Below are 13,309 nucleotides of genomic sequence, written 5' to 3'. Positions count from 1 at the left end.
GCTCTTGTGTATTTCCCTCTGTATAGTCCCTGTCCCTGTCTTATCCTCTCTGTGCCATGCCTTTAACCCTTGTTATGATCTGCATTGTACTCCTTTGGTCCATCACATGTGAAAACCCCTTCACTCGGCCCCGCTGCACTTTTCTGCTTATCCCCGCCACAATCCTTGCATCCTGTCCTGCATAAGTGAAGCCCTTTCCAAAGCTGTCAAGTCAATCCATCCAACCTGTGGCCATCAAGTCAATCCCTCCAATCTATGGAACTTTGCTTTCTGGATTAATGCACTTACCTCAGAGAATTACTCGCTACGGATCCGAATTTTGGCATTCTTTTCCGTGCAACATTTTTTTTGTTTCTTTAGAATACCAAGTTGTTTTCAGTTCACACCTATGTCTAGTTCCTATTCTCCTCCGCATGGCATCTATCTTGAGTTGCACCTCTGCAAGTTGGGGCACTCTATTTCACCTATAGCAAGTTACTAAATTTTCACCCATGAAAACAAATTCACCTATAGTGATTTACAGCAGTACTTTCTTCGGGCATGCCTGTCAAAGCTCGAACTTTGTTTGCCTGCATGCAGACGCAACCTTTTACATTTCTTCCTGTTTGCAGTGCACTTTTGTGCTTCATGTTGTCATTAGTCTATTGAACTGATTCCTCTTTGGTACTGAACTCCGATCATTTTACAACTAAGCCTTTGTTTAGTCTACTGGTGCAGTTGAACCTGCAACCTAGGAGCCTCTGGCAGATTGCTGTTGGTGCTTTCTATGTGCAAATGCTATTTTTCCCCCTTTAATCACATTCGTCTCCTTTATGTCCGTGCTTCCTTCTCATCCTTGCCCTTCCTTTGAAGCAGGGCAACACACATACTATAGAGCACGGCACTGTTGCCCTGGTTGCTGCATGACGGAGCTTTAACTTTACAAGTATCACTAACAGAAAAATTGTTTGCAGAACTTTGCTGAATTTTTTCAGTATTTAATTGCTGGTTTTGATCTTGGGTTATCTATTCATAAGTTGCCTGCATTTTTTTTTGGTAAAATAAATCTCAATTGCATTACAAAGCTTTGCAATAAGTATCCAACCATTCTCATCCCAAAGTCACTTAGTCTTCAATGTAACAGTGTGTAATCTTATGCATGCAGTCCCACAGCACGCTGACCACCCAGGAGTGGATGACGCTGTGTCGGCACTAGAACCACGAGAATCTGACCCTGCAGGCGTGGAAGGACATACTGGTCAAGAACTGACGGACGTCGCCGGGTTACCGCCGTGCAAGCGCGGTCGTCGCAGCGGCCGCTCGGGCTCCAGAACCCGCGGAGGCGGGTTGTGGTGGACGGGGAGAAGGAGGCTGAGGCTTGACCCGTGGTGGACGAGGGCCTGGGGGCGGATGAGGGGCCAGATCAAGGTGTTGTCCAGGACGGCTGCAGCCAAGTCTTTGGGCGGCAGTTAGCTAGATGGCCGCTGTGGCCAAGTCCATTTTATAAAGTTTATACTGTCGTCTACTGCGTGTTGGTCTTTTTGGTTTGCCGCCTGGTTTCAGAACACAAAATGGTACCATTGTTTCTTGTTTGTCAACACGCCCGTTTTAGGTATGATGAACTGCGGTTTCACAGCATCCTATGCTAGCTGAGCTGGGCTCAAGACCGCAGCTTTCCGACTGATATGAAGAACTAGTATCTCCAACTTGATTGTTCCAGTAACTTGTGCTCCTGGGTGGGTGTTGCAACTTCATGGTGTCTAGAATTAGCACCAAACCTGGATGAAGTTCCAATTGTCACTTGTCAGTGGACACCTGTTATAATGGTGGTTTATGGATCTTGAATTCTTGCAATCTTGGCCCATCTTTATATGCTATAAGTTGGACGGTTTAATTTGGTTGCCTTGTGTTTTCACCAATTCCTGTTTACTATGCAGACTGCCGCTTTATAATATTTGATTTGATCGATCTCTTGAATTTGTCTTTTTATGGCCTGCTGATGGCTTGTTGGAGGCCGTCACTTAACTTGGTGTTGATCCGTTGGTTCATGTATGTAATCAACCATATCCTGTCCTGTCAGCACTTGGCGTTCAATAGATCTGCATTGCTGCTGATGTATAAGTGCTGCACGCCATTGAAGAAGCCTATTCAGGTTTGCAGTTTTAACCTTTTCTTCTGGCTGCATTATCATGTCACTCTCCCGGCAAATCGTGCCGGTTCAGCTATCGATCTAGTAGTCTTCTCCGTAAGTATGTATGTATGTACTATGTAAATAGGTGGGTTTTTTTCATGCTCGACAAGATATATTTAACCAGTTATTGCTTACTATCGTTGATGGATGGAGTGATACAACTCGGTATTTTTTGACCTATTTTGTTTGTGGAATCAGTTATAGGTAAACTGGGAGCACCTTCTACCTTTTAGCCTCAGGTGTGGTGGTTTCATTGACGGCACGGTAGCGCATCCAAGACAACAACACAACAGTCAGTTGCGAGAACCAGAAAGCTATGGCTAAGCACGTCCAAGGGGCTGCAATGTTTTCTTTTCAGAATGACCACATTATCTTTTGTCCAGGGCCGTGGTGATAGCATATAGCATGATGATCATCGTGCTTTGTTTAGAGAGTCTTGTTTACAGGGAAATGAAGCCTTGAGTGCGTGAAATGAATTTGGTTCAATGTTGTGTACCATAAAAAGGTTAACGATGTAACTGTTTGTGAGGAAATGAAGCAGCGCTCGGTGTCTGCCTGTCTGGTATGAAACTATTTGGTGCTATGTTGTCACAAAAATGTTAGGTACGGAGTGTGACCTCAGAATGAACAAAAGAGAACAATTTAGACTTACTTGCAATATTATCTTTACAACACATCTATACAATGATCACACACTTTCACACAACATGCTTGCAAACCCTCGAACACGCCGCGCCTGCCAGTTTTCTTTTTTCTTTTTTTGATATCAGCTTCTTTTCTGGAGGGTTGCCAGCTAGTTTTTTTTCGCACACAGGCCCATCTATCTTTTTTTAGTGACACAGGTCCACAGTCACTCCAACACATTTCTCGGCCCATAGAACACATTTTCAGCCCACACGCAGATTGTCCATTCTACTGCCCATTTAGTCCGTCGGCTCACTTTCACAGTACACAGTCTCGTGCCCACTGCCACACAGCAGCGCCGCCGCCGCCGCCAGCACAGGCGCCGGAGAACGACCGGGAAATGGCCTTGCCGGCGATCCCTAACGAGATCCTGGCGGATATCTTCCTCCGCCTTCCCACCCCCAGAGGATCTCATCCGCGCCTCCGCCGCCTGCGTCTCCTTCCGCCGCCTCGTCGCCGACCACGCCTTCCTCCGGCGCTTCCGCAAGCTCCACCCTCCGCCCTCCTCGGCTTCGTCGACTACAGAGGCTTCCACCCCGCCGAACCGCCTCACCCCTCCGCGCCGGCGGCCAGCGCGGTCGCCAGCGCCGCGGACTTCGACTTCAAGTTCCCCCCCGATGGCGATACGGACTTGGACTGGACCGTGCGGGAAGTCCGCGACGGTCGCGTCCTCCTCGACAGACCCCGCCGCCACGACGAGCTCGAACCGCTCTTCAAGGAGATGGTGGTGTGCGACCCCCTGCACCGGCAGTACCTCCTGCTTCCCCCAATCCCCAGTGACCTAGCCGCTCCAGTGGTGAGCCAACTCCTGATAGAAAGGTCGTGCTTGGCCCAGTGCTTCCTCGCCCCTCCCAGCGACGACCAAATGGCAACCGCGACGGAGGAGACGTCATTCAGAGTGATCTGGCTGGTGGTGCTCCAGACCAGACCGGTGGCCCTCGTATTCTCCTCCGGCACAGGGCAATGGCAAGCCCCGAGTCGGAGCGAGTCGTTACCTGGCTTTTTGTTATCGACATGGAAGGTTTGGTTTGTGTCGCGCCATTATGCACATGGTTGCTTCGACTGGGTTTCAGGTTCATGTGAAAAACTGCTCGTGCTTGACATCCAGAGGATGGAGTTCTCCATGGCTGACCACCCACCCTGTGTCAGATTCCGGGGCGACGATGTGGCAATCGCGGAGGCAGGCCAAGGCATGACTGTGATGTTTGTGCCTAAACCGGACACAGATCGCCGTATTTATACTGTTTGGCGGCGAAGCAATGGTGGGAGTTCCGCCAAGTGGCAGATGGAGAATGAGACATTCTCGCTGGATTCTGGCTCCTTGATCAAGGGTGCGGTGGGGAGGCACTTGCTCCTATATTATGTTGGAAGCGTGTCGGTCAAGCCAGGTTGTTACATCCGGGATGTCGACACTTTGCAGCTTGAGAGGGTGTGTGATTGATATCCCCATCCGTCAGAAGTATATTGCAACTTCCCACCATCGTTATTATCATCACCGATGGTGTCAAGTGGTAAACCTTCTGTTGCATGCTAGTTACCTCCTTTCATTTATAGTTATAACTAGCAGATTGCTTGTCTGATACTTGCTAGCTCATTATTGTGATCAGTAAGTATTTCTTACATAGTTTAGTGGTTGCTGCTTTTTTTTTGTGCTTGTGGCAAAGCTGATCAGGCTAATTTGTTTGTCTTTCCTATGTGCCATCTTGAGGTAATTAGAGAAGTGAAAGGGAGGATCTAACACACTATAAGTAGAATTTTAGGGGTATTGCGAAATCGTAAAAAACACTGGCTCATAAGTCACAGAAATTGATTCAGCTTTTATGGCGAAGATAATGGAGATTGAATACAAGTTTAAATCAGGACATTGCTGCCAGTTCATCTTTGTAGCGTTCTTTCTTAGACACATTTATTCCAGTCAAGCAGGACTTGTGTTATCTGGAAGTCTTATGTGGTCACCGTTACAGTTGTAAATTTATCTTTATTGATTCCATATAAAAATTATCTTAAGATATAAGATGCAAAAATGTCTTATTGGTTTCCGATGTGAAAATTTATTCATTCTTTTTAATAAATATACGACACTAAAGTTTTAAATTAAATGCAGAATCACAAGTTATTTAGAATGACAAACCAAATGATATTATTTGCATTTGTCTGATCACGATAATCCTTGTTGCACCTCACAATGCATCTTTTTTAGCAAGAATTTTGCTGACACTTAATAGAGATTGGTAGTACTTTCATGGGATGCTAATGATGGGTATAATGATTGTGTTGTAGTTTGCGTTGTGGCTGGAATTGAGCAATTTTTAGCTATACACATCCGGCCATCCATTGGAGATTTAAGGGCTCGAGTCCTTAAGTGCTTTTGGTCCATCAGATTTGGGAACCTTGTCAGTAGGCCACAATATATAGTGTCTGTTTAGTCCCTGTCTTATCCTTTTGCCGTGTCTTCCTAAAACATATGTCAGGCCCCAAAACGGTATCATGCACATCTGGCCATCCACTGGAGTACTAACAAGGGTGTAATTATGGACAGATGGATTGTGTAATGCTTCGTGTCATGTACCGATGTACAGGTGGAGCAATATATGTGCCATGCCTTTAACCCTTGTTGTGATCTGCATTGTACTCTTTTGGTCTATCACATCTGAAAACCCTTCACTCGGCCACAATCCTTGCATCTTGTCCTGCATAAGTGAAGCCCTTTCCAAAGCCATCAAGTCAATCCATCCAATCTACAGAACTTTGATGTCTGGATTAATGCACTTACCTCAGAGAATTACTCGCTACGGATCCGAATTTTGGCATCCTTTTCTGCGCAACATTTTTTTTTGTTTCTTTAGAATACCAAATTGTTATCAGTTCACACCTATGTCTATCACTTATTCTCCTCCACATGACGTCTATCTTGAGTTGCAGCTCTGAAAGTTGGGCCACTCTATTTCACCTATAGCAAGTTACTAAATTTTCACCCATGAAAACAAATTCACCTATAATGATTAATAGCACTCCAATCAATTTACAACTAAGCCTTTGTTTAGTCTACTGGTGCAGTTGAGCTTACAACCTAGGAGTCTCTGGCAGATCGCTGTTGGTGCTTTCTATGTGCAAATGCTATTTTTTTCTTTAATCATCTTCCTCTCCTTTATGTCTGTGATTCCTTCCCATCCATGCCCTTTTATCGAAGCAGGGCCACACACATACTATAGAGCACGGCACTGTTGCTCTGGTTGCTCCATCATGCATTTTTTGCTCAATTTTGTTTCTCGGCAGTCTGCATGACCGAGCTTAACTTTGCAAGTATAGCTAACAACAAAATTGTTTGCAGAACTTTGCTGAATTTTCTGAGTACTTAATTGCTGGATTTGATATTGGGTTATCTACTCATAAGTTGCCTGCATTTTTGTTTTGGTAAATCTCAATCGCATCACAAAGCTTTTAAACATTCGATGACGAGAAGGCTTGGACCTTGGAGTAGCGTAGTTTTTTTTAAAGTTTTGATACCTTTTGGAACTTGCTTTAGCTGGATATCAGGCTGTGCTGGATGCTTCTTTCGTTTTGTTGCAAATTGCAGGGCCCCTGCGTCGTTACCCTCGCTTTGCAGATGAGAAGTTTATTGTTGCCTGGTCCATGTTGCTGGGTGTTTTGACGCCAGGGCCTTGAATGTTTAAAGACTCTGTTTTATCAGTTTCCTTTCATTTAATGAAATGAAATCGGGGGCATGCCCCTCGTTTCGAACCATTCTCATTGCAAAGTCACTCAGTCTTCAATAGTTCAATGTAATAGTGTAATCTTGTGCATGCAGTCCCACGCCACGCTGACCACCCAGGAGTGGATGACGTTGTGTCGGCACCAGAACCACGAGAAGCTGACCCTGGAGGCGTGGAAGGACCTATTGGTCAAGAACTGATGGACCTCGCCGGGGGACCACCGTGCAAGCGCCGTCGTCGCTGTGGCCGCTCGGGCTCCAGAACCCGCGGAGGCAGGTCGCGGTGGACGGGGAGAAGGAGGCTGAGGCTTGACCCGTGGTGGATGAGGGCCTGGGGGCGGATGAGGGGCCAAATCAAGGTGTTGTCCAAGATGGCTGCGACCAAGTCCTTGGGCGCCAGGGGCTTGCCTTGACCAGGATGTGCTAGTAGCTAGCTGATGGGGACATGGAATGACTCGATCCTTTTTGTAAGGTTTATACTATTGGTCTGCTGCGTGTTGATCCTTTTTGGTTCGAAAACACAAAATGGTACCACTGTCAACACGCAGACGGCATCAAGCCGCGGTCTTCTAGAGCCAGTGTAGATCGACTGCTGCACGGTTATGTCGCTGTGAGGATGGTGCTGTATCATCATTTTCAATCGCTTCTCAGTATTGGTCTATCTGATTTCTTCGAGTTACCTTCTAGGGATCTGATTTCTAGTTAAGAAATCAAGCCCCAGTCTTCTAGAGCTGCAAATGGCATTGATCTGATTTCTTTGAGTTACCTTCTGGGGATCTAGAGATTTTTTCCATCCAAGCATGAACGCACTACTTGAACTTGATTCTTGTTCGTCCACTTCTTCGGTCCCTGTGTGTTGTTGTAGCAGGCAGGGGGCTAAATACCTGGCATCCTGGTTGATCTAGCTAGCATGTGAATGATCCTCTTTCATACAATTTATAATTGTTGAAATTTGTCTTTAGTAGGTTCAGGTTGAGATGAGCATTTGAGTGAAATTTGCTGGAGATGAGTGATCCATATGCATATGGATTTGCATTTCTCAGTAGCAGCTAGCTTGTCGATGGCAAAGTTTCTGTTTAATACTCTATGCAGTAGGTCAATCTGACGACTTGCTGTCGCTTCATTTCTATTCCATCGATCTCTTGTAGTACCATTTATTTATATTTTCTATCGTCTGCCGGCTTGTTGGAGGCCCCCAATTAACTTGGTGTTTTTTCTGCTGGTTCATGTAATCAACCATATTTGTCTCAAAAAATAATAATATAATCAACCATATCCTGGCAGCGCTTGGCGTGGAATAGATCTGCATTGCATTGCTGCTTATGTAAGTGCTTATTATTAGGTTTATTATTACTCTATTGTACATTGTCTTTTGTCGTGTGCATTCTGATGTCACTGTCCCGTTAAATCGTGCTGATCCGGCCATCTTGTAGTCTTCTCAAGCCTGTGTATCTTGTGATGAATACATTACGGTTGCAGATCCAAGGACGATAGGAAGGCAAGGCAAGCAGATACTGAACTCAACCCATCAACACTCAGCAGCATCGAGCAAGGCCGAGCAGAGGTGTTTTTAAAATTCGCGAATATTTTAAAAATTTGTGAACATTCTTAAAAAATGTTTGGCATTTTTAAATGGTTGAAAATGTTTATAAATTCAAGTAATTTTTGAAGTTCAAGAACATTTTCTAAATTCATAATTTTTTATAAATTTGCAAACAATTTGAAAATTATTTGGAACTCACCAACGTTTTCAATTCAAGATTTTCTCAAAAATTATTGATTTTTTAAATTTAAATTTTATTATTTTGCAAAGTATTTTTGAAAAAATTGCTAACATTTTTTTACGTAATAACATTTTAAATTTCCTCTGTGTTTTTTGTCTATTTTGCTTTCGCTCTGTTTTTCTCCTTCTATTCTCTGGATGGACCGAGCCCAACTAGGCTGACCAGCCAGCTAGCCCAAGCGAGCATCACACTCGTCTTTTTTCTCTTCGTACACGTTTGGTCGTCCTTGCACGCCTAGCATGTGGGGCACGAGTCTCAGTTTCCTACTTGATGCTTTAAATTGTCGGTAATTTGCATAGTGCAAAAATAGCTTGGTCATCCCCAATAGGAGGCAAGGAACAGGAGCGATTTCTCCAAATTGATTTTTCCAACTGTTTGGTAGCGGTTTTTATTGTTTTGAGTGTTTTTCTTTTTGTTTCTTGTCTTCCACCGGTTTTCCTCATGTTTTTTCTTTATTTATTCATTTCCCTATTTGTATTATTTTTTCTTTATTTGGAAAATTAGCTTACATTCTTTTAAAATTAAAGAATATTTTCTAAAAATGCACTAATATATTTGAAATTCAGGAATATTTATCAAATTTGAGGACAACTTTTGAAAACATGATACTTTTAGTTCTTTTGCAAACTATTTCTAAACTAGAGAACATTTTTATGACATGAAGATTTTCCAAAATTATTGAACATTGTTTAAAAATTTGTGAACATATTTTTATAATTCATTTTCTTTAAAAAACTATAGTTTTCTTAAATTCCTTTTTCTTGGATGTTCAAATCATTTTTTACTGCAACCGATTAGTTTGAGAAAATCGCTTGTAGGCCAGGCATCGTTTTGACGCATAGCACTTTCAGCCCAACGTAGCCCATTTTTATGTCGTCAGCTCATTTCGCACTCCACAGCAGTGCGCGCACACACACAGCCTAGTGCGAACTCCCACTGCCGCCGCCGCTGCCCGCACCGACGCCAGAAGATGGCCTTGCCGGCCATCCTCGACAAGCTCCTGGTGGAAATCCTCCTTCGCCTTCCCACCCCAGAGGATCTCGTCCGCGCCTCCGCCGCCTGCGTCTCCTTGCGCCGCCTCGTCGCCGACCGCGCCTTCCTCCGGCGCTTCCGCAAGCTCCACCCCACGCCCCTCCTCGGCTTCCTCGACTACAATGGATTCCACCCCGCCGTACCGCCTCACCCCTCCGCACCGGCGGCCAACGCCGTCGCCAGCGCCGCCGACTTCGACTTCACCTTCCTCCCCGCCCCGTACTGGGGCTGGACCGTGCGGGAAGTCCGCGACGGCCGCGTCCTCCTCGACAGAGCCTGCCGTCACGACGAGCTCGGACCCCTCTTCAAGGAGATGGTGGTGTGCGACCCCCTGCACCGGCGGTACCTCCTGCTCCCCCCCAATCCCCGATGACCTAGCCGCTCCGGTTGTGTGCCAAATCCTGATAGAAAGGGATTGCTTCGCCGACTGCTTCCTCGTCCCTTCCGGCGACGAAGCTATGGAGGAGACTTCATTCAGAGTTTTCTGGCTGGTGCTGCTCCAAACTAAACGGGTGGTCCTTGTCTTCTCTTCCGACACCGGGCAATGGCGAGCCATTACATCCCTGACTTGCAGCTTACCTGGCTTTGTCTTATCTACATTTACGATTTTGTTCGTCTCGCGCCATTACGCCCATGGCCGCTTCTACTGGATTTCAGGTTTGAGTGAAAAGTTGCTCGTGCTTGACATCCGGAGGATGGAGTTCTCCATGCCTGACCACCCACCATGTGTCAGAGTTTTGAGGGGTGATGTAGCCATCGTGGAGGCAGGCCAAGGCGTGACTGTGATGTTTGTGCCTAAACCTGACACATCTCGGCGTATTTATACTGTTTGGCGAAACAATGATTGGAGTTCCACCCAGTGGCAGATGGAGACTGAGGCATTTTCGCTGGATTCCGGGTAGGGGTGGAAACGGATCGGATGCGGATAGGATAGTGCTCTTACCACTTCCGTTTTCATATTTTCAAAACGAATATGAATGCGAATACGGATGTTATCGGATACGGATGTGGCTCGGATGTTATTCGAATACGGATACGTATCGGATGTTTTCTTGATTCGGAGCGGATACGAATAATAGTAACATATTGCTTAAGCATATCAGTCAATAGCTATGTGACATGAAATAATCAACTTGTGACATACAATAAGTCAATGATAAATAGTTTTATAAATAAATACTATTGTAATGCATAATAGTTTCTAAGTTTAATCATGCAAAGAGTAAAATTTGACCACTTATTTGGCATTTATGTTGGGTAATTGGAATACTGGGTAACAATTTTGAAAATTACCTCCCATAATATTATTCAGATACGGATATATCCACTTCCATATCCATATTTGTGTCAAAATCTCATGCCATATTTTATTTTTTATCTGTTAAATAAATTCGGATATGGATAATTTCCATTTCCATTTTGGTTTGGATGCGGATGTTTCGGATACGAATAGGCATTTTCTCGAATACGAATATCGGATATTTGGGATTATCCGCTACCACTTTCCACCCCTAATTCCGGGTCCTTTATGATAGGTGCAGTGGAGGCACTTGCTCCTACATTATGGCATGATCTCATCGGTCAAGACAGGCTGTTACACGCGGGATGTCAACACACTCCAGCTTGAGAGGGTGTGTGATTCATATCCCCACCAGTCAGAAGCATATTGCAACTTCCCACCATCGTTATTATCGTCACCGACAGTGTCAAGTGGTAAACTTTATGTTGCATGATAGTTACCTCCTTTCATTTACAATTATAACTATCACATAGCTTGTCTGATACTTTCTAGTTCGTTAATGTGATCATTAATTATTAGTTACATAGTTTAGTGGTTGTTGATTTTTTTGTGCTTGTGGTATAGCTGGTCAAGCTAATTAATTTGTTTGCCTTCTCTATTTGGCATCCTAAGGTAATTAGACAGGTGAACGGGAGGATCTAACACACAATAAGTAGCATTTTAGGGGTATTGAAAAATCGTAAAAAACACTGGATCACAACAATTGTTTCAATTTTTATGTCCAAGATAATGGAGAACGAATAGAAGTTTAAATCAGGACGTTGCTACCAGTTCATCTTTGTGTTGTTTTATCTTAGAAACATTTATTCCAGTCAAGCAGGACCTATGCTATCTTGAAGTCTTATTTGGTCACCGTTACACCTATAAATCAATTTCATGTAAAAAATTATCTTAAGACAGTAAGAGGCAAAAATTTCTTATTTGGTCTACGATGTGAAAGTTAATTCATTGTTTTATTAAATACTCCATATGATGCTAAAGCTTTAAATGAAATATAGTATTACAAGATATTTTGCATGATGAATCAAATTATTTGCATTTGTTTGGTCACGACAATCTTTATTGTACCTCACAATGCAAATTTGCAGACATTGACTGAATAGAGATTGGTATTACTTTCATGGGATGCTAATGATGGGCATGTTGATTATGTTGTAGTTTGCGTCGTGGTTGGAGTTGAGATTTTTTTTGCCATGCCGTTAACCTTTTTTTGCACTGAACATTGTGCACTACCTTTTGGTCCATCAGATTTGGGAACCTTGTCAATAGGCCATAATAGTCGTTTGCTTAATCCCTGTCTTATCCTTTCGTCGTATCTTCCTAAAACATATGTCAGGCCCCGAAACGATATCATGAACATCTGGCCATCCACTGGAGATCTAAGGGCTCGAGTCATTAAGTGAACTCGTCCTTGACTTCCACTTATTGCTTCGCGTCATCTCTCTTCATCTGGAGTGCTTGGAGACAATCCAACACCTACAGTTCAAACTACCAGATGAGCACTATTTACTGACCAACAAAACCTGTTTTAGACAGAATCCTCTCTTACTTTTACCAAAGTGACTATAATAGTGGATCTTATATGATTATATTAGCGAGAATTATAAATATTTTTCATGAAAAATCTATTAATATTACTTCTTTCAACCATATATTTTTAATGAAGACTTTTCCAGAGAAACTAAATAAAGGTTGCTAATACTATCATGGGATGGTACTTATGGACAGATGGATGGATTGTGTAGTACTTTGTGTTATGTACAGTACAGATGGAACAATATCTTCTGCCATGCCTTTAACCCTTGTTGTGCTATTCATTGTGTGCTTTTGGTCCATTACAACTGAAAACCCCTTCACTTGGCCACACTGCACTTTTCTGCTCTACCCCTGCTACAATCCTGTCATCCTGTCCTGCATAAGTGAAGCCCTTTCCAAAGCCATCAAGTCAATCCATCCAACCTGCGACCATCAAGTCAACCCATCCAATCTGCGGAACTTTGCTGTCTGAATTAATGCACTTATCTCAGAGAATTACTCGCTATGGATCTGAATTTTGGCTTTTTTTTCTGCACACCATTTTGTTTCTTTTGAATACCAAATTGTTTCCAGTTCACACCTATATCTATGTCATGTTCTCCTTCACATGACATTTATCTCCTATAGTAAGTTACTAAATTTCCACCCACGAAAACAGATTCACCTATAGTGATTTACGGCATTACTTTCTTCTGCCATGCCTGTCAAAATTCCAGCTTTGTTTGGCTACATGTAGACACAACCTTTTACTTTTCTCCATGTCAGCAGTGCACTTTTGTGATTCATGTTTCATTAGTCTATCAAATCGACTCCTCTTTGGTACTGAACTCCAATAATTTTACAACTAAGCCTTCGTTTAGTCTACTGGTGCAATTCAACCTACAACCTAGGAGCCTCTGGCAGATCGCTGTTGGTGCTTTCTACTCCCTCTGTTCCTAAATATAAGTCTTTGTAGAGATTTTAGTATGGACTACATACGGAGCAAAATGAGTGAATCTACAGTTCTACACTCTAAACTACGTCTATATACATCCGTATGTAGTTCATATTGAAATCTCTAAAAAGACTTATATTTAGGAACGAAGGGAGTA

The 13,309-nt window shown here is 43.6% G+C and overlaps 1 protein-coding gene across 2 annotated transcripts; it reads left to right on the top strand.

The window, feature by feature from the left end:
• Positions 1-3,130: 3,130 nt before the first annotated feature.
• On the top strand, positions 3,131-7,138 carry LOC123055168 (uncharacterized). 2 transcript variants are annotated; one of them, XR_006426534.1, is made up of 2 exons: positions 3,131-4,365; positions 6,663-7,138. XR_006426534.1 is itself a non-coding variant. In XM_044479138.1 (2 exons), exons 1-2 carry the CDS (start codon positions 3,195-3,197, stop codon positions 6,765-6,767), a joined length of 1,194 nt encoding a protein of 397 aa, XP_044335073.1. In that variant the 5' UTR covers positions 3,131-3,194; the 3' UTR covers positions 6,768-7,138. The 2 variants fall into 2 exon arrangements, 1 of the variants encoding a protein (XP_044335073.1); XM_044479138.1 differs by having other exon boundaries at positions 3,131-4,283.
• The last annotated feature ends 6,171 nt before the right edge of the window (positions 7,139-13,309 follow it).

Source organism: Triticum aestivum, chromosome 2D (assembly GCF_018294505.1).
Source record: "Triticum aestivum cultivar Chinese Spring chromosome 2D, IWGSC CS RefSeq v2.1, whole genome shotgun sequence".
Classification (NCBI taxonomy): Eukaryota; Viridiplantae; Streptophyta; class Magnoliopsida; order Poales; family Poaceae; genus Triticum; species Triticum aestivum.
Note: the sequence above shows the minus strand (reverse complement) of the source record. Positions and strands in the feature narration are given on the sequence as shown.

What these genes read in the sequence shown, in the direction of transcription:
- LOC123055168 (XM_044479138.1), top strand. Translation starts at nt 3,195, where the DNA reads ATGGCCTTGCCGGCGATCCCTAACGAGATCCTGGCGGATATCTTCCTC. An exon ending in ACACTTTGCAGCTTGAGAGG is followed by an intron (nt 4,284 to 6,662) that starts GTGTGTGATTGA and finishes TTGTGCATGCAG; the next exon opens with TCCCACGCCACGCTGACCAC.